Below are 20,184 nucleotides of genomic sequence, written 5' to 3'. Positions count from 1 at the left end.
AGTGCAAGGGGAGCTGCTCAGATACTTCTGAGCTTTCTCTTCTTCATCAACACTTCCCTCAGTCTCAGGAGGTCTGACCCCCAATCACTCCTTAGAACCTAACATTCTTCCCATAGTGAGGAAGGACAATTAGCTGATGCATGGAGCAGGACCCTCCGATGCTTCTATCCTAAAGAGTAGATAATTGTTGCTAAGAAAAACTTGTGTATTAATTATGGGTGCCAAGTTTAATAAGTATTGACTAAGCCTGGGTCTCAAGAAATAATGATCAAACACACACACATCTAAAAACAGCTAACAAATAGCTTTAATGAACTCCGGATGGATTTGCTGAAAACCAAAAATTGCTTCCCTTTTATCCTGAAAGTATAGACATGACCCTAATTAATCAATTGGTTACTTATATTTGCCCATTCCAACCACTCCAGACCTGTGATATATATGATCTGTTGCTCCAGTCCTCCCTGGCACAGAAGTGATGGGTGAGGGGGCCACTGTTTCCTGCCAGGGAGTTAACTAAACCTAGCTTAATGCTATCTTAAATGCCTGGGGCTTTGTGACACTTGAAATTCTAATTAGTGCAGGAAAGGGCTAGGTTGAAACAGCTTGTACTCCCTCAAGTATACCCACTCTCAGGGCCCTGTAACCTAATGAGGTCTGTGAAATTTAAGATCCAGAAGAGAAATCCCTGCCTGGAGCAACAGCTGTACCCAGGATGACAAGGGGATTTGGGTTAAGTTAGTCCCTCCAGTTAGGAGGGAGAATACCCCCAAATGGTATGTGACGGAAACTCGCGTGACACTGGTCCAGTGAGTTGTCCTAGAATTAATCTGGACTGACCCTCTGCTCTGGTTTGTGGCGATGTCAAGGGAAAGAAGGAGGGGTTCGAGTTAGAGATGTGAGAACTTACAGTAGGGCAGGTGAGGTTGAGGGGGGGAGAGTTGGGGCAGTGAAAATCGGGATCCCAAGAGCACTTCCTCATTGCCCCTGCAGGCTGGAGAGCTGGAGGCAGACAAACAGACCCACGACTCCTAAAAGAGCCCCCACAAAGGAAAAAAGGGCTCCTCTGCTACTACTTGGCAGTGCAGTAGGAGCGGGCTGAATGCTTGCTGAACACATTTGGAAAAGGAAGAGAGATAATCGTCCTAATGAATGTGCAGGAGACAATAGCAGCTCCAGTGGGAGGGTTATAAGCTCATTATGGTTTAATATGATGATTGATCATCTCTGCCCGCCAACATTATCCTAGAATAGTGATGAAGGTCGGAGAGACCCACGCCAGTCAGAACTCAAGCTCTAGTCCCCAGGAGATAGAAAACATACTTGAGGGTCACTTTTTTTTTTTTTTTCATTGTAAAAATTCATACACCTGGCCCCAACTCCATAACTCCTTTCCATGAAAAAAGCCCTCCACCCCCTGCCCCAGTTGGCCCCAGTTCTCTATGATTTCTCAGCCCTGGGCTGTTCCTCCATCTCCCTCTTCACCAGTTCCGGCTGATCCTCTCCCTGGTGACCCCACCTCATTCCCACCCTCTGAGAAAATAGCCACAGCTTCCAGTGCAGCGCGGGTTTAGGTAGGTCCAAAGACCTTTCAGTGGGTACTGGCCGACACTCGGTTCAGGTGGAAGGCCCGGGAGACCTCCCGATAGGCATTTCGAAGCAGCACATATGGGAAACAGGACTCCAGCATGTCCAGGGTCAGGAAAGAGGACTCCTCCACCACCTGGAAAAGAAAGGGCCAAGAGAGATGAGGACTCCAGGTAGGGTATCCACTGTGACACGCTGTTCCTCCTCATTTGGTTCCCTGGGCCCTCTGGGGCCCTTAGAGTTACAAGTAAATGGGGTACCAAGGCACTGCCACTTGTTTCACTCTCAGAAAGCAATGTTCCCTTCAGGTCCATTATAATGACCCCTGAACCCCTCCTCAGGGTTATATGCAGGGCTCAGAAGCAGAAGGCAGGAAAGAATCACTTCTCTAGGGCAGAAAAACTCTCTTCTCTCTCATTCTGGATGCTAAATGAGATGTGAGTGGGCAGCACAGATGCAGGTAAGAATGCATAAACGTGCTAATGACAAAGCTCTGCAGAGAAAAAAACAATTACCACTGCAGGCCAAGCAAGAGGGGCCCGGAACCCACATGGTTTAGGCTCCTCCCTCCCTTAGTACAGTGCTTGGGGAGCAGTATGGATGCTGTATAAAGGAGCAGGCATGATTAATTAGTTTAATTAGAAGGCCTGTGTGCTGTGGAAATCCCTGCAGCCCCCACAGCCAAGCAGAAAGATAGATCAAGATGCCTGGGTAAGACGGAGGGTAGGGGGCAGGGGGATATTACCGTAGAGCCGTACAGCCTAGCCTTGGGCCAGAGGGTTTCCTTCCCTGAAGAAGGAACGGGGTGTCTTTCCTTCCACACTCTCCTCATCCAAGAGGTTGTGGGACTAAAAAACACTCTGGAGAAAAAGTGTCCCATATCCTCTGGCATTTCACACAGATGGGCCATCCCAAATATGTCTGGGGTTTCAAGTCCTGAAAATTCACTCAGGAAAGAGATCTACCATCTCTATTCTAATGTTTTTCTCTCTCTGAAGCCCTTTTCAATTTTTAAAATTTGTAAGGTACTGCAATACTCAAACCATGCACACACAGCACACACAACAGCCTCAGAAGAGCAGACATCACAGGCTGAAGGAGAGAAAATCCGCCCGTAAAACTGTAGCTCTGATCTCAGGTTGGATGGTAGAAAGGATTTCTTGCTAAGCAAGATTTTCAAAACCTTAAGCCAGTAAAGAGATAAGATCTCTTTTCCAAGATATGACCCTCGGGTACGGGGAAATGAGTGATGGCTTCAAGAAGGATCCACTGGTCCAAGACTTCTATTCTCTGCTCTGTTAAGCACAGAAAATCACAGAGCTCCCAACTGGAGGAAATTCATGGCAGTGGAAACAGCTCGGGAGTGAAAGCCAAGAAACGGGTTCTAGTCCCAAATCTGCCCATGTATTTGGGGGAGACCGTGGATGTTATCTTTGCCTCCCTCTCCTCGGTGTCCTCGCCTAGGAATGGTGAGGACTGGACTAACCGCCTGCATCTGATCTGTTTCTGACACTTAGGATTCCATGAGTCTATGAGAGAGTCATTCCTTCCCCCGTGAAACCCACACCAGGAAGTCTGACAATAGTGGGGGTGGGCACTGCCCAGGCTTGACAGCCAAGACAGACCCCAGGGAGAGAAGTGCCTGAACAGGATTTGGGGCTACATGAGTAGCCTCTTTACGCAGAATACAGCTCCTTCCCTTCAGTCATTTCCAATTTCTCTGTGGAAACATTTGCATTTAAATTGCTTTGCAGCAGCTAGTCCCTCTGTCTCTTCCCTTCTATAAAAAAAAGTGCCGGGTCCTAGGGCTGTTCCAGCCACTCTGCAGGCCTGTGACGCCACAAAGGGCAGACACCTTGCCACACTTGGGGGAGTGGGGGAAAACGCAAAGCAGAAGGAGGAGGCAGGGCTGAGCAGCTGTACAGAATCCCCTCCAACCCCACAGAGGTGGGAACTGTCCAAGGACATGGAACAGGCGTGCCTAAATCATCCAGAAACTAAACTGAGCAGCAGAGAGAGGGAACATTTGTTTAGCATCTATTATGTACCAGGCACTATTATATAAACTGTCTCATGAACACTCACCCCTCTAGCATAAGATTGTGAAAGTGAAAGTCACTCAGTCCTGTCCATCTCTTGGCGACCCCATGGACTATACAGTCCACTGAATTCTCCAGGCCAGAATACTGGAGCAGATAGCCTTTCCCTTCTCCAGGGGATCTTCCCAACCCAGGGATCGAACCCAGGTCTCCCATGTTGCAGGCGGACTTTTTTACCAGCTGAGTCACAAGGGAAGCCCAAGAACGCTGGAGTGGGTAGCCTATTCCTTCTCCAGCAGATCTTCCTGACCCAGGAATCGGACCAGGGTCTCCTGCATTGCAGGTGTATTCTTAACCAAGAATCTCTGAGCTATCAGGGAAGCCCATCATAAGGATAACTGCCCACTTTTAAGGCTAAAGAATCAGAGTCTCAGAAAGGTTAATTAACTTGCCCCAGGCATGTTGGGTTTCCCAGGTGGCTCAGAAGTAAAGAATTCGCCTGCCACGCAGGAGCCACAGGAGACTTGGGTTCGATCCCTGGGTAGGGAGGATACTCTGGAGGAAGGTATGGCAACCCACTCCAGTATTCTTGCCTGGAGAATTCCATAGACAGAGGAGCCTGGCAGGCTATAGTCCACGGGGTGGCAAAGAGTCAGACACAACTGAAGCGACTTAGCACACACACACACACACACACACAGGTCATGCTGCTCTGAGACTGTGCTCTGTCGCCCTCCTTAGGCCCTCCTCAGCCTCCCCTGCCCTCTCACCTCCTCACCACACCCCCACAGCCTCATGTCCACATTCTCTTCTCTGCCTCATCATGACCCTTCATCAGCCCAACCTAGGCCTTTTCGAGCTAGAGAAACTGAGACACAGCACTCAGGGCCTGTGTATTCAAAGAAGGAGACCCAGAGTGGGTCCCAGGCACGCTCGCCCCTAATACTCGTGGGCCTGGCCGAGGGTGCAAATGGAAGCCCATATACCACATGATAAAATATTATATTCTTTCTTGCAACATGTCTTCATCCCTCAATATCATGGGGCACTGGCAGGGAATTGGTTCCCACACCACCTGTGGAACCAATTCAGGGGAGATACCAGAATCTGTAGATGCCCAAGTAATTTTTATAAAAAAGCATAGTACCTGCATATAACCTATGATATCCTCCCATATTCTTTAAATCATCTCTAGATTACTTATAATACCTAATACAACATAAACGTTATGTAAACAGTTATAAATACCATGTAAAGGCTATGTAAATAGTTGCTGGTGTGGGCAATTTGAAATTTTGCTTTATGGAACTTTCTGGAATGTTTTTTTTAAATAGTTTCAATCCATGGTTGGTTGAATCCATAGCTGAGAATCTGTGGATATGGAGGGCTGAGTGTACCTTTACAATTTCATGGAAGACAGGTTTGAATTAAGAATTGTTAGACCCCTCAGACCCCTGTACCAGAGCAGGGAAAAGGGAGGGAATCAGCCTCCAGCCCGGCACCCCTTCTCCTCCCACCCCAGTTTGGGGGGTTTGTAGGTACACGTAATCTTCCTGTCCGCACATCTAAACTCTAGCCACACATTCCATGGGCTCTAGAGCACAGTCTGCCTCAGCAGGATGGACTCGCGTGCAGTACAAGCTCTACATGTGGGCTGGAGCTGCTCAGGAAAGAATTCTGAAGCCCGAGAAGTCTTTAGCGGGGGCTCTGAGGAGGGGCACAGGCTCCAGGTGGGCCTGTCCTCTCCCACAGGCCAGAGGAAGGGTCACTTAAACCCAGGGTCCAGAGCAGGAGCCCCTCCTGCCCACCTTTAAGTGCAGAGCTAACCTGGGGAATCAAACTTTAGAACAAGAGTGAGTAAGCATGTTGAAGAGGGAAACAGGATCAAGAGTAAAAGATTTTATAAAAGTTAACTGAGTCAGAGTTCCCAGAACTTTCTACCAAAGAAGGGGAAAGGCCAGAGCTTGGGAAACAGAAGAGATAGCAGGAGCTGCCTGATTTGTGTCCCACCCGGTTCCCTGCCTTACAGCTTTTCAGCTAAAAATCCCTTCCCTCTTCTGGGCTCCCCTCCTCCTCCCCCAGTGGAACTCCCCCAGTTGAACCTTCTTCATGGTTCTCTTAAGGACAAGAAATACAGCGGTAGGAAGTGGCCAAGTAAAATCAAAGATGCATTGGACAGGTAGTTAGGGATGAGGGACATCCCCATCCATGAGCTCATCCCCATGGTGGGGGTGAGCTGTTCCACCATATCACACTCAAGAGCACTGCAGGGAAAGGGGCCCAGTCAGCTAGGGGCCAGGAAGACACTGTCCTGCAGAGAAATCCTCAAAGACTCTACCTTGGGATGACAGGACAAATCTAGAATGTTAACCAGAATGTGAGGATTGGACCCCTTCAGGCAGAATTAAATTCTTAGTTAATGTTCTTGGGTGATAACCACGGTAGGGAGCCAAGGACCCTATAGAGGATCCTCCCTCTGGCCCTTCCTCTACGACCAACTTAGAGCAGATACATACCAAGCGCATGAGCAGAGAAATGGACTCCCGGTTTCTGGTTTTAAGCTTGTCAGTCTCTTGGCCCAGCTGCAGGAGGCTGACAGAAGCCACCTGTAAGGGAAAGATTTGTAAGGAAGCAGATTTTTATGAAGGTCAGAGTAGGACAGCCTCAGGCTACAGGAAGTCATGAGAAGATCAAGGAGGTGAGTTAAGAAGTGCTGGGAGGCTTGGGGTGGAAAAGCGGTGAATCCCCCAGGCTTCAGAGACACTCTGCCTCCAAACTAGCCAGTGCAGACAACAGCCGGTTGCCAGGGATGCTGGAGGAGAGATAGAAAGAGGCGAAGAAAGAAACTGCAACAGAGGCAGGTAATACTGTATGCCAGGAGATTAATCTCTTTTCCGAGGCGGCCTCCAGACGCCACTGTCATTAGACTGTTTACAGCTGACTCCCCACCCGACTAGAGACAGAGCTGGGCCGCTGACTCAGACAGTGCTTTTGGTATTCTCCTTCTGTCAACTCCCGAATGGCTGTCCTCTCCATTCACCTTCAGGTCCCCAGTAGATCAAAGAGAAAGAAAGAAATGTGACTAATTGCATCCCAGACCCAGATTACCTGTATTTAGCAAACAGAGAGGGTAGAAGAGGCTCTACCTTCTTCTGGGGGTGGGGGTGACTCCCTTCTCACCCCATCTTAGAGATCTGGTGTGAATCCTCTTTATATCTCAGATGCTCGGAGCCCATTCTGTCTGGTCTGCTGTCCCAGTTTAAAGAGAGACCCTCTCACTAAGCTTCCAAGTCCCTGACATGTACCTCTTGGGACCAGGGTGTGATTCCCTGGAGAATATGATCTACTGTTTCCTCCTAAAAGGAGATAGATGAGGCTCTAGTTTTTAAATCAGAACCATGCTTTACAAAAGAATAAGCTCCCTTCAAACTGGTGCTCTGTTAAAACCTAGAGGAGTAGGATGGAGTGGGAAGGTGAGAGGGAGGTTCAATAGGGAGGGGACATATGTACATCTATGGCTAAATCATGTTGATGTATGGCAGAAGCCAACACAATATTGTAAAGTAATTATCCTCCAATTAAAAATAAATTAACTTTTTAAAAAAAGAATAAGCTCCCTATTGCTGAGAATGCTCAAGCAGTCAGTGGGTACTGGACTACATATCAAAGAGTATGAATGAGATTCCTCCACGGAGGATTTAGAATAGAAAGCTCTGGGACCTCTCTGAACAATGGAAAGAGATTACTTATTCTGTGTTTTTCCAGAGGCAAAGCTTAGATCAATAGTCAGAGTTGCAGGGAGTCAAACTTCAGCTAAAAAAAATTTTTAACAACTTCTTTCAAACAAATTGAACATAACCTATAGTAAAATCAGCTTCCTGACTGTAAGTTCCAGTCCCTAGAAATCTAGACCAGGCGGCTCTCAAAATAAGATCCCAGGATTGGCAGCACCAACATTACCCAGGAACTTGCTAGAAATGCAAGATTTTCCAGCCCCGCCATTAATCTACTGAATCAGAAATTCTCCATGTGATTCTGATTCACAATGAAGTCTGAGAATTTGAAAAAAGTTTGACTTTTTATCAGTATTAGAGTTGAAAGGGGCCTCATAAGATGATAAAATTCAGTGTCTCGAGTCTGTATTTTAACAAACTCCTCAGGATATTGTAATGCACAGCAAGGAAATACATCATGGATTTGGTTTAATATCTCTATTTAATAAATGGGAAAGCTGTGGCCTCAAAAGTTTGGCTTTTCAGAGACCACACAACTTCTCAGTGGCAGATCCAAAACTAAACTCAGATTTGCTAACTCTTAGTCCAGTACTCCTTCCAAGTATCGGGCAGAGGCTGAAATACCAGCTGTTAGGGAATTTAGAAGAAACCCCTGCCTTTCACAAAGCCATCCCTCACTACTTAATGAGCAAGATGGGAGGTTAGACTCCAAGGTCTGCTCAATAATAACTGTCTATGGATTTAAGTCAAACCACTTGCCCCCAGACTTCACAATCGTCCATTCCTTATAACCTAGACCCACTCACCACGAGAAATTCCTTGAGGTGAGTTTCAATGTTCTTATTGTAGACTGTGAAGAGGGCAGCAGATACCTGGATGATGGCTTTGGTCAAGCAGTGAATATTGTTGCTGTAACCTAGATTATTATTGACAGAGGGGGAGAGAAAGGAAAGGAAATTGAACCATGCCAGGTGACCCCAGCTGGTAACTTGCCATTTTTTCAGTCTGGGCCAGCCCTGCTGCTGCTGCTGCTGCTAAGTCGCTTCAGTCGTGTCCAACTCTGTGCGACGCCAAGACGGCAGCCCACCAGGCTCCTCCCTATGTGACACCAAAGGACTAGGAGCCATTCGAGGATTAGGAGAAAGATAGATAGTCTGATGAAATTTCACCTGAATTTAATTTTACAGATTGTTCATTCTCAAGAGCTTTCTGAAACAGAACTTTGCATCTGAGTCCGAAGTCTGTATTTTCCAGATAGATGTCTCAGTCTCATCTCCCGACCCCAGGACACTAACCTAAACCTACTCCTTACTTACCATCCTTCTCAATGCTGTAGAAGGAGGCAGCATCCATGGCAAGGAGCGGGAGGGAAACGGCCAGAAAGATCAAGAGCAGGCAGGCCACCTTATATTCTTCCTCAGGGGATGACAAATCTGGGAAAAGGAAAAGAGAGTAAGGTCAGTAAACAGGAGCTTTCTTCCATGGGGTCCTACTTCACAGAATTCCTAGGAGGGTCCCATGAGAAAATATCTGTGAAAAGACTTTGTAGAGCATTATAGGCAAGTCATTACTGCTGCTAGTGAGAGGCCTGAGTCCCGGAGGCTTCCACTGGTGACTGAGCAGAGGTTTTGGCAAAGGGCTCAGCTGACACGCAGGCTGAAGGCACTCTGTCAGCTGCCTGATGGAGTGGAGAGACGGGAGGGAGAGCAAAGACTCTCATCAAAACCGAGAGAGAAGAGGGAAAGCCAGTCCGGCAATTCGAAAAGGCTTCATACCAATCCCCTGGTTCCATCCTATTCGGAGTGTGTGCAAGTATGAACGTGCTAATCAGAGGAAATGTGTAATGGAAATATAAGAGACAAGTGTGAGACCGGGGAAGAAGTGAATGGTGTCAAGGTGATTAGAGGGGAGGGAGAGTAAGATCATTCTGGGGAACTGGGACACTATATACCATATAACTAGGCATGAAATCATGTCTGTTTCCCTCACTGTTTCATCTGCATTAATCTTATTTCCCCAACAAGACTGTAAGTTCCTTGGAGCACTTGCTGAGCACCAGACTCACTTAATACTTTTTAGCTGATTGACAGATCAACTGGTTGGAACCTGACTAGAAATCGAAATTGCCTGTGGAAGTATTTTCTGGGGATTAGGGACTGTGCTTTAAGTCTTTCCTTAGCTCCCAGTTTCTACCCTTTGAATTCACAATCCCAAATAAAGACTTCTTTGACACTGACATTTTCCCACCCCAAAATAGGGCCCAAGCCCTCCGTCGCCCCATTCCCCAATGGTACCAGTTTTCAGATTGGCAATGGCAGCCACCAGGGCTGGATCAATGTCACAGTCCACCCCCGCAGCAGATGCCAGCTCAAAGATGCTCAGGGTCACCTGGTGGAGAAGAAAACAACATTCTGGAGAGTACTCCCTGGAGAGAACTACTTGGCAGAAGCTACAGGTGACCCCTGGATCACAGATTTTAAACTTTTGGTGTACTATCATCTTTTCTAGGTATTCCTTTCATAAATCTCCCTAACCTGCAGGAGGGGTGGGGGGGGGGGGCGGTGGGAAAGCTCAAGGCTTTGGCCTGGCCTTCAGATTCTCCACAGCACAAATTTACTTTTCCAACTTTATTTCCTCAAACACTTCCTACAGGCAATGCAGCCAGAGTGATATATTCACCATCTCTAAGCTACAACTTACTTTCTTCTTTTTTTTTTTTTTTTTTTTTACTTTCTTCTTTTCATACTCCGGTTCCTGTGCATCCCTCTTCTGGAGTGTCCTTTCTTCTTGAGAGACCATAGGAAATATATTGGTCCCTGCCCCTGGTTCCTGACACAGGGCTCCTAAAACCCTTATAATTCCCTAAGTAATAAAAATAGCATTTTTTGTTCCTATGCAGCAACTCTGGTTGGGCTCCTGGCCAGCTCCTAGATAGAGGCTGGTCACCAAGAGACCAAGCCTTGATTAGAAGCTGGGAATTTTCAGCTCCACCCTGCGCCCCCGACACACACACCCACTTCTACAGAGAGAGGAGAGGGCCTAGAAATGGAGTTAATCATGCCTATGTGAGGAAGCCTCCATAAAATCCCAACAGTGTAGGGTTTAGAGAGCCTCCAGGTAGGGAACACATCCATGGACCAGGAGGGTGTTCAGCCCAAATGCAGAAAGTCAGAAGCTTATGTCATCAGGACCATCACAGGTCTCGCCCTGTGTATCTTTCCATATGGCTGGTCTGAAAGTAGAAGTGCATATTAGGTGCTCAGTCGTGTCTGACTCTTTGGGACACTATGCACTGTAGCCCACCATATCTCCTCAGTCCATGGAATTCTCCAGGCAAGAGTACTGGAGTGGGTGGTCATTCCTTTCTCCAGGGTATCTTCCCAACCCAGGAATCAAACCCAGGTCTCCTGTATTGCAGGCAGATTCTTTACCTCTGAGCCACTGGGAAATCCATATGGCTGTTCTTTTATATCCTTTATCACATCCTTTAATAAACTGGTCAATGTGTTTCCCTGAGTTCTGCGAACAACTCTAGCAAATTAATGGAACCTAAGGAGGTAGATGGAGAAGGCAATGGCACCCCACTCCAGTACTCTTGCCTGGAAAATCCCATGGATGGAGGAGCCTGGTGGGCTGCAGTCCATGGGGTTACTGAGGGTCGGACACAACTGAGCAACTTCACTTTCACTTTTCATTTTCATGCATTGAAGAAGGAAATGGCAACCCACTCCAGTGTTCTTGCCTGGAGAATCCCAGGGACAGGGGAGCCTGGTGGGCTGCTATCTATGGGGTCGCACAGAGTCAGACACGACTGAAGCAACTTAGCAGCAGCAGCAGCAGCAAGGAGGTAGATATTGGAACCTCTGACCTATAGCCAGTTGGTCAGAAGCACAGGTTTGCAACTGGCTTCTGAAGAGGGGGCAGGGGTAGGGACAGACTTGTGGAAGTGAGCCCTAAACATGTATGATCTGACACCAACTCCAGGTTGATAGTGTCAGAACTGAGTTAAGCTGCAGGACATCCAGCTGGTGTCACAGGGAATTGGTGTGGGGACATCCTCCAAACACTTGGTGACCGGAAGTATCAGAAGTGATATGTTCTGTGTGAGAGTAAAGAAGACTCTAAGCAGAGAATCACACAGTAGGGGAGAACTGGGTTTTTCCCTACATGGGAAGGGAAAAAGACAAGTTTTCCCATTTACTTCTCCTCTGCTTATATCCAACTGACACCCACCCTTGAGGCCTACCTTGAATCTCACATTCTCTGTAGAGCCCTCCCTGTTGACTGCAGCTCATGCTCATCTTTCCCTCCTTAACTTGGTACCACTTACTCGGCACTGATCACAGGCAGCACCTGGTATCATCAGTTATCTTCTCAGATTGGAGGCAAGACATTATGGTGTATCTCACCAACGAGATTACAATATGTTTTTAACCTCATGGCATAGAGAGGGGAGAGAAAGTCCTGGAGTGAGAGGATCTGGGTTCAAATCCTAGCACCACCACTTACTGATTGCGTGACCTTGGCTAAAAGTTACTTAACCTCTTGGAGCCTCCATTTTCTCATCTGTAAAACTGGAATAAAAATATTCACCTTACAGAGTTGCTGTGAAGATTAGATCACATATGTAAAAGGACTTCCCTAGTAGCTCAGCTGGTAAAGAATCTGCCTGCAATGCAGGAGACCTGTGTTCAATTCCTGGGTCGGGAAGATCCCCTGGAGAAGGGATAGGCTACCCACTCCAGTATTCTTGCCTGGAGAATTCCATGGACAGAGGAGCCTGGCAGGCTACAGTCCATTAGGTCGCAAAGAGTCTGACTTGACTGACTTCCACTTTCACTTTTTACATATAAGGCATCTACCCCTAATTGGGCTTCCCTGGTGGTTCGACTGGTAAAGAATTCGACTGCAATGCGGAAGACTTGGGTTTGATCCCTGGGTTGGGAAGGTCCCCTGGAGAATGAAAAGGCTACCCACTCCATTATTCTGGCCTGGAGAATTCCATGAACTGTATAGTCCATGGGGTCACAAAGAGTCAGACACGACTGAGCAACTTTCACTTTATTACCCTAATGACTCCCAGCATCACTGAGACCCTTTCACTCTGCTTCCTTTCCCTCAAAGCCAGGAACTCTGCATTCCTTTCATCCTCTCTAGGTTTGAACGCAATGCTAAGCACATAGAAGGCATTCAGTTAATGTTTATTGATTGATTCCTGAATCCCTCATTGTACTTAGAATCAGGTTCCCAAGATGTAGCTCCAAACACCCACACCTACAAAAGTACTTGGACTTTTGAGGTTAAGAAAAAAAGACTTCAAAATGTTCTGAGAGGACAAGGATAACGGTTTCAATAGCAGATAACTAAGTAGAGTATCTTATGCAAAGAACCCCACAGATATAACAGTAAACACACACCACCTACCATGCTAGACACAGAAGGTAAACTTCAGCATTCTGCTCCACCCTGTTTAAATTCCCTACTAACTAAATAACCCTGCTAGTGGCAACCGTGACCTAGGAGATCGGGGATTTGGTCCATAATCTGTGGTTTTCTGGAGGAAGAAGGTGATGGTTGAAGGAAACTTCTTCACCTTTTAACCTTCTCTTCTCATCTTCTTGCCCCTCAGAGGTAGTAACAGAATCTCTGATGGACAGGCCAACCCCATCTCCACACACCTGCTTATCCTCACAGGCAGGCAGAGTCTAAAGCTCAAAGCTGCCAGGAAGATACCAGCTAGACACACTCCTGACAGACCAGAGCATTCCGTCCCAACATCAACAGCTGCCAGAAACCCAGGGCCCGCAGTGAAATCCAAGCCAGGGCCTGAAGGAGCAGCCATCCAGTCAAAAATCACCCCTCATGGCCCGTGACCACTTGGCCCTCATCTGATTTCAGGCAGAGAGTGGGGAAATTTTCACGATTCTTCTGACCTCAAGGTAAGGGAAGTTGTTTTTTCTCTTAGCATCTAACTACTTCCCGTGGGGTCGCAAAGAGTCAGACATGACTGAGCAACTGAACAACATCTTCCTGTTAACCAATTTCTTCCTCTCCAAGACCTCCCTCCATTAATGGAGTCAGTTATAAGAGAAGTGCCCTGCCCTGTGCACTGTGCAGCTGTATTTCCTGCGAAACATAGTTGTTTGCTCCAGGTGATTCAAAAGGCAAGCTGGTGTGAGGAGGGCGAGGGGAAACGGATGTTTAGGTTGGGCTCTGACAGAGGCCCCTCCCCCTTTCCCCATGCCTACAGGAAATGAGGAGCACACAAACCAGACCATTTCAGAGCTGGGAGGAAGACCAGGCCAGAAAAGGAAAGGACAATCTGAGGGCAGGCAGGGTGGGTGAGAATGGAAGAACCAACTTTTACAGAAAGTTCCCAGGCTCCTGACTAAAGAGGGGACTTGTCTGCACATCGTTCAGAATCTAATTTGCACATCTTAGGAGAAAACCTAGAGATACTGTGATCCATGCCCTTACTGCTCTCCCTCCAGTAACGTTCCCCAGCCCCCACAGAATCTCCCCAGGGCTCCCCTACTCTGAACTCTCTTCTCTGACCAAAATTCTTCCCTCCACAAAACCTCCCCAGATATTTTTCTATTGAAAACCTGGCTCTTCTTCCTGTGGTATTCTTCAAAGCCCTCTCCTCCCTTCCAAGATCCTAGCTCTATCCTTTGTCAACAACAGAAATCTCCTGGTTGGATTCCACTTTGCATTCCCCGATACCTTGATATCTGTGTCTGGAGTGACAAACTCCTTCAGGCATTCGATGGGACCCATGAGAAACGGGCAGTGGGAGGAGAAAACCTGGAGGAAAGAAGACAAATGAGTCCAAGGACAGAGGCCAGCACTTCAAACATAGGTGGAAACAAAAAAAAACAAAACAGGGCCTCAGCTTAGAACTTAGCCAACTTTCTGTGTTACTTGCCTCGTCACACGTCCAGATTTCTCCAGCTCATCTGTCCTCAGAGATCTTCCAGGACTTCTACTGGATTAAGCTCCTTTCTCCACAACGCTTGCCAACAGCCCTCTCCACAACTTCTCACACAAGCCCCACCCTGCGCTTTACTCTGTTTATCCTGTGGCAGCCCCCCCGCCCCTACTCACCTCCCGAAGTCCCTCTTGGGCCATGGCCCTGAAACTGAGGATAACTCCAATGATGGTCATGCGCTTCAGCACATTATCAGCCCCTGAGGAGAAAGAAAAGCATGAGAGAAGAGAATGTGGGAAAATGGCTACGGTTTTGCTTCTTCAGACCCAGCCGAGGCCTCATAGCTCCAACAACCCCTTGTGGTCCACAATGCTTTCCCACAGTTCCTTCTCCCTTTAGGGGATGTGCTCACCTGTCAGCTGGGGCAGCAGAGAAGCCATCAAGTCCGCCTTGTTGAAGTTGGATCTGATCTGAACAAGTACATCCATGTTTTCTACCACCAGCTTCTGCAGTCAGAACAGAGACATTAAGCAAGAAAAGATGAGACCCATGGTACATCTCTCCCCAGTCGCCTAGGCCTACCCTGCTTCCCCCGAGGCTGCACCTTCTTCCCGGGGCCTTGCATCCACAGTACCTTCAGCTCCACAATTTGCGAAGTCACATGCCACATCAGGTTTTCACTCAGGAACTTCATGCCGTACGGGCCCAAGAGTTCAGCCAAGGCCCGCATCTCTGGAATAGAGTTGCAGAGGCCCCAGGTAGAACCCAGAGGGCACTGGTGCATTTGCACAATAGCTATAGGATAGTCTGAACATGTCTAATGTTTTTCAGCAAGGAAAGGAAATGGCAAGGAAGGGAAGTAGGGAGCAAATGTGGCCTGAAATCCTGCATTCATGTGACAGGTCTGGCCTGCCTGTGGGACAGTTAACCTTCTACCCACTGGCACTCACACCAAGATGTACCACAAATGATACCTATTTACTTTTCATTCTTACAGGAATCTGGACTTTGCCAAGTCCCTTTACCTGGTACCTGGGCTTTCCTCTTGCTGTACTAGCTGCACTAGCTTTATAAGATGTAAGACCATCTCTGGGCCTCAGCTCCCTTCTCTGTAGAATGAAGAAATTAAAATCCACCCTGAATACCTCACAGAGTTGCTGCTGCTGCTGCTGTTGCTAAGTCGCTTCAGTCATATCCAACTCTGTGCGACCCCATAGACAGCAGCCCACCAGGCTCCCCCGTCCCCGGGATTCTCCAGGCAAGAACACTGGAGTGGGTTGCCATTTCCTTCTCCAATGCATGAAAGTGAAAAGTGAAAGTGAAGTCGCTCAGTCGTGTCTGACTCCTAGCGACCCCATGGACTGCAGCCCACCAGGCTCCTCCGTCCATGGGATTTTCCAGGCAAGAGTACTGGAGTGGGGTGCCATTGCCTTCTCCACACAGAGTTGCTAGGAGAGCATAATCGACAAACATCCCCATTATCCCAGTTGTTTTCCCTCTAAACCCTTCTTTCCTCCCGTCTGCTCCATTACCTTATCCCTCCCTAACCAGCCTGCTTCTGACACTTTGTGGATTAAATAAAGCCTGGCTGGGGAAATCCCATGTTGCAAACCTGAGAGACAAACTCAGACAGGAAAGAGCTCCAGCTTTGATCTCTGGCTATGGACCATCCCAGCAGAGAAAACCATAAAGACCAGAAGTAACAAGAGACGAGGAGAGGAAAGGTGAGTTTAACCTAGTTAATAAGAGTTCAGAGGGAAAGGGAAGTTGAGGCCCCCATACCCAAGGGTTTCAAGGCAGGACCAGTTGATCTCCGCCTCTACCGCTGACAAAAGCAGTGGAGCTGGCCACAGCAGTGGACATGGAGTCTCATGTGGAATAAAATACTAGACATTTTTAGAGTCACCTATTTATAATGGGAACAACTGAGCTGAGAACTAGGAAAGGATTTCCTAACTGGTCACCTTAGATAATGCTAAATGCTGATAGAGAGGCAGAGGGACTGAACTACCCTTTCTGGAGAAAAGACACGCTGATCCACCAGTTTGGATCCACCTTACTCTAGTCCTCTCTAGGCTAGTAACCCTAGGGCCTCCTTCTCTATCCATCTAGCTATTTTTGTAGCAGCATTGCCCCATCACCATGGTAACCCTGGGAAATTGGGGTGGGGGTGGCAGAAGGGGAAATCAACATTGCCTCCTGCTGCTCGTCAGTTGTCAGCAAGACCTAAAGCTGATTTTAGATGCTGCCTACAGCTTGTGGGAGGAGTTGATGAGAAGGGGACATCTGAAGCCTCCAGCAGGTAGGGAGTAGGGTCAGCTCACTGATGGAGTCAGTGTGAGGGCAGAAAGAAGGCAGAGCTGGAGAATAGAGCTGCGTGCTCTGCCCTCCATAACACCCCCTCCAAGGAAGGGGCAGAATGGAGAGGGCAGCATCACCGAAGCATCTACCTGTCTCAGATCCCATGCGGGGTCCATGAGAGGAAGGAGGAAGCAGCTGGATAGTTCATGAATCAGTCAGTCAAACAAATCTATTAAAAAGGATCTGCACTGCTTCAAGCCCTCTTTAAAAAGAGAATAACTTCCCAATTCATTCACGACACACTCATCTGCCTGCCTTGAGACACTAAAGCACTTCTGTACACTGGGAAGCAGCACGACAAAGTGATTAAGCACTGGGTTCTGGAATTTGACTGCCTTGAGATGAAATTCCAGTTCTACCATTTATGAAAGTGCAAACTTAAGCTCCGTCACCTCTGGTGTCTCAGTGTCCTCATTTGTAAAATGGGGGTAATAACAACCTCAAGGCTCTTGTGAGGAGTGAAGGACTTAATAAATGTGAACATTCAGAACCTAGCCCACACTAAACGTCATCGGTTATGGCATCATCATTATTAAATATCAGTTACCTAAAATGTATCCCTCAGGAAGAAGATGCCACAACATGAGATCACTGTTTAATAATTCCAAACATCAAAATGTCCTTACATTTATCCTTTATCCTTCATCATATGTCCTACTCTCTACTCTTTGTGGAAATGGAAAATAACCATTTACTACCATTTGAGTGCCCCTGCCTGGCTCTTAACTCCCTTCATCCTCTCTCTCCACCATCAACCCCCAAGCCACTTCCCAATTCTGGGTCTCACTTGAAATCTCTCCTATCGTCCCTAAGGTAGAGTCTAGCAGAGATCTAGAAGAGTATAGAATGAGGCTCTGGGAAGGCAGGAGAACACAGATGGGGTCCATCAGTTGGGATACTGTACCGAGGGGAAAGCTCGGCTCCTTGACAGGAGACCAGACTCTGAGCTCACCAGAGACGTCAGAGAACTCCTCTGCGCTGAAGTTCTGCTCCCCCTCTCTGGGGAGGCTGATGAAGGCCTGCATGGCTGGCGAGAGGATGATGGTCCCGCTGCTCGCCTGTCTAAGCAGACTTTCTAGGTACCTGCAGGGTTGGCCAAGAGAGCACAGAAGATGAGTGTTCACTCCCTCCCTCCTACCACCACCACTGGGCTCAGGAAGAGGAACTCCACGAAAGGCTGGGGGGTCGGGGGAGAGACTGGGGCGGGGAGGAGGAGACAGCACAGCGCTCTAATAAACATCCCAGGCTGCTGGCTCAGAAACAACTGGCAGTGACATGACTCCGCTTTGCCTCTCACCTGCTGGACATGGGCTGTGCTGTCAAAGGTAATGGTGGACATGCCCCACCACCTTTTCCAGCTACTGCACACCCCGCACTCTTGGCCCTTCTCTGTCGGGTAAGACAAGCCTAAGCTGACAAGACAGAAATTCCTACTAATTGGGCTCCTCCAAAATATACTTAGCCTCAACCTCCTCAATGAGAGACTAAGAGCCTAGGAGCCTGGAAGTGAGTCTCAAGTCAAACCTCCTGGGCAGAGAGAAGCCCAGTGAACACTTGTCATCCAGTCTCCAAATATCCCCTCCTGACCTCTGGGCAAGCTAAGAAGGCTTCCAGCCAATGACAGCAGAGGGCTGGGTAACCCCTGTCACTCACCCAGGCACTAGCTCTAGGGCTAGGTCTTACAGAAGTCACAAGCTAACACGGGTAGGTCAAAACCAGCACTCAACGTGCGGTTTTTTTCCTTTTAATTTGAATTCGCTGTCAAATTTTTTAAACGGAGATTTTATATTAAAAATAATAATTTAGTGAGGCAGCAATCAGATGGTACTAAGTGGTGGCTGCCCCTTTAGAAGGGCATGCCCTTACTACTCAAAGTTCCCACCCAGCCCACAAGACCCATTTCCCTTACCTGCCAGGCCCAGCTTGATGTATGTATTGCAAACCCCATCTCAGGCTTACCCGCCTTCTCAGGGGGTTCTTTGCAGCCTGACTCATACTAAGCTGATATTGGATTAAGAGCGCCACCCAGTGGCTTAGGGAGGTAGGACTCCAGCTCCTTTCCATCCTTAAAACCTCAAAGGAAGTATTGCTGATTCCTGCCCCCTCCAGTTTGGGGGAGGAGGCCCCTTTCCCTATGAAAAACACTCTACTAAACGTAATATGGTCACATTGGAAGATGAGGAGACAGTGCTCTGGAGAGAGGTATGAGACAGAATGGTCTTCAGATGGAGAAGCTGGATGAAAAGAGAAATAAGAGAACTTCAGAAAGAGGAAGAAAGATCATTTGAAATGAAAACAGTAAGAATCCAGAAAAGAAAGGTCAGGAACTGCAGATGAAGAGGAAAAGGGCGGTGAGTGGGTGTCACATGGAAGCTTGGAAAGAACCCTCATGGTGGAGAGAGGACATCTGAGTTTGCCCCAACTTATAGCTCTAGTCCTCGGGCAGAAACAAGCCTCTCTTTGGGGGTCTGTGACCCTAGGAGCTGAAATGCCTGGTCCCAAAGTCCTGCCCTGTAAAGGAAAAAGTGCTAACGAAAAGAGTAAGGCAGAGAGCGAGGATAAGCAACACTGACCAGTTTGTGTAGAGAGTGGTGATAGTCTGCTCCCCACTCGAGTCCAGTGGCTGAGTCTGCTGCAGGAGGGCGTTGCGGATGACTCTGGACACATCTGCACCCAAAAACTGGGCCAGTGACTGTATGAAACTGATGTAGGCTTTGACTCCTGCCAACAGCTCAGAAGGCCTGGCGATCTCCTGGGTTGTAGCATTGTAGCCAGCCAGCCACACAATGGCTCTGGGTGACAAAAACCATAATCACAGCCATAATGTCAAACATAGTTATCACACTTATACTATGTTCTAGGTGCCGCACTACGATTTCACTACACACATTATCTCATGTAAACCTCATAGCAACCCAAAAAGGCAGGTACACTTACCATCCCTATTTTACGGTGAAGAAACTGAGACACTGAGAAGTTCAAGTGACGGAGCCAGGACTTGACTCCAGTAACATTTGATTCTCAGTCACCATGTTCTTCTGCCTCCTCTAGGGAAATTTAGATCAGGTGGTAAAAGATCTAGGGTCCCAAATGCCATCCATCTAACTGTATGAGCTGTCTCATAACCTCCTGTATTCTCAGGGCCAGTGTTTGTCTTTTCTCTTTGGAAAGAATTAGTTCCAGTCACTGTCAGAAATGGAAAACCACACCCAGAAATCCTTAGATGTGCAGTGAATGCTGAGCGGCCATGGGATGCCAGGTGGAGAGACTGCGCCTGGCTGGCACGCAGCTCCAGCCAGCCTTAGAGAAGGAAGCGCTGCCGGCACTGCATTATTTCAGGGGCACATCAGCAACACCGCCTCCCCCTGGACTCCCAGACCCTTCCAAAATACCTTCCCCGGGAACCTGAGAATTCACAGTTGGACTCAGTCCTCGTCCTTCAGACTTTCTTCCCTGTTAAAATGTAAACAGGGTGATCCCGTGTTTAAGAACCCGCCTTGCAATGCAAGGAACACCAGTTCAATCCCTGGTCCGG

At 48.0% G+C, this 20,184-nt stretch overlaps 1 protein-coding gene across 1 annotated transcript in view; it reads right to left on the bottom strand.

Annotated features, from left to right (window-relative positions):
• Nucleotides 1-192: 192 nt before the first annotated feature.
• NCKAP1L (NCK associated protein 1 like) overlaps nucleotides 193-20,184 on the bottom strand; it is a 46,076-nt gene continuing 26,084 nt past the window's right edge. The window contains exons 21-31 of the mRNA XM_055585012.1: nucleotides 19,223-19,441; nucleotides 17,602-17,732; nucleotides 14,923-15,020; nucleotides 14,701-14,794; nucleotides 14,465-14,547; nucleotides 14,084-14,164; nucleotides 9,655-9,748; nucleotides 8,677-8,793; nucleotides 8,167-8,276; nucleotides 6,143-6,232; nucleotides 193-1,723 (exon numbers count right to left, since the gene is read on the bottom strand). Coding sequence (XP_055440987.1) covers nucleotides 1,592-1,723; nucleotides 6,143-6,232; nucleotides 8,167-8,276; nucleotides 8,677-8,793; nucleotides 9,655-9,748; nucleotides 14,084-14,164; nucleotides 14,465-14,547; nucleotides 14,701-14,794; nucleotides 14,923-15,020; nucleotides 17,602-17,732; nucleotides 19,223-19,441 — 1,249 coding nt within the window. The 3' untranslated portion in view covers nucleotides 193-1,591. The remainder of the gene's footprint in view (nucleotides 1,724-6,142; nucleotides 6,233-8,166; nucleotides 8,277-8,676; nucleotides 8,794-9,654; nucleotides 9,749-14,083; nucleotides 14,165-14,464; nucleotides 14,548-14,700; nucleotides 14,795-14,922; nucleotides 15,021-17,601; nucleotides 17,733-19,222; nucleotides 19,442-20,184) is intronic.

The sequence above is a fragment of the Bubalus kerabau genome, chromosome 1 (assembly GCF_029407905.1).
Source record: "Bubalus kerabau isolate K-KA32 ecotype Philippines breed swamp buffalo chromosome 1, PCC_UOA_SB_1v2, whole genome shotgun sequence".
Lineage (NCBI taxonomy): Eukaryota > Metazoa > Chordata > Mammalia > Artiodactyla > Bovidae > Bubalus > Bubalus kerabau.
Note: the sequence above shows the minus strand (reverse complement) of the source record. Positions and strands in the feature narration are given on the sequence as shown.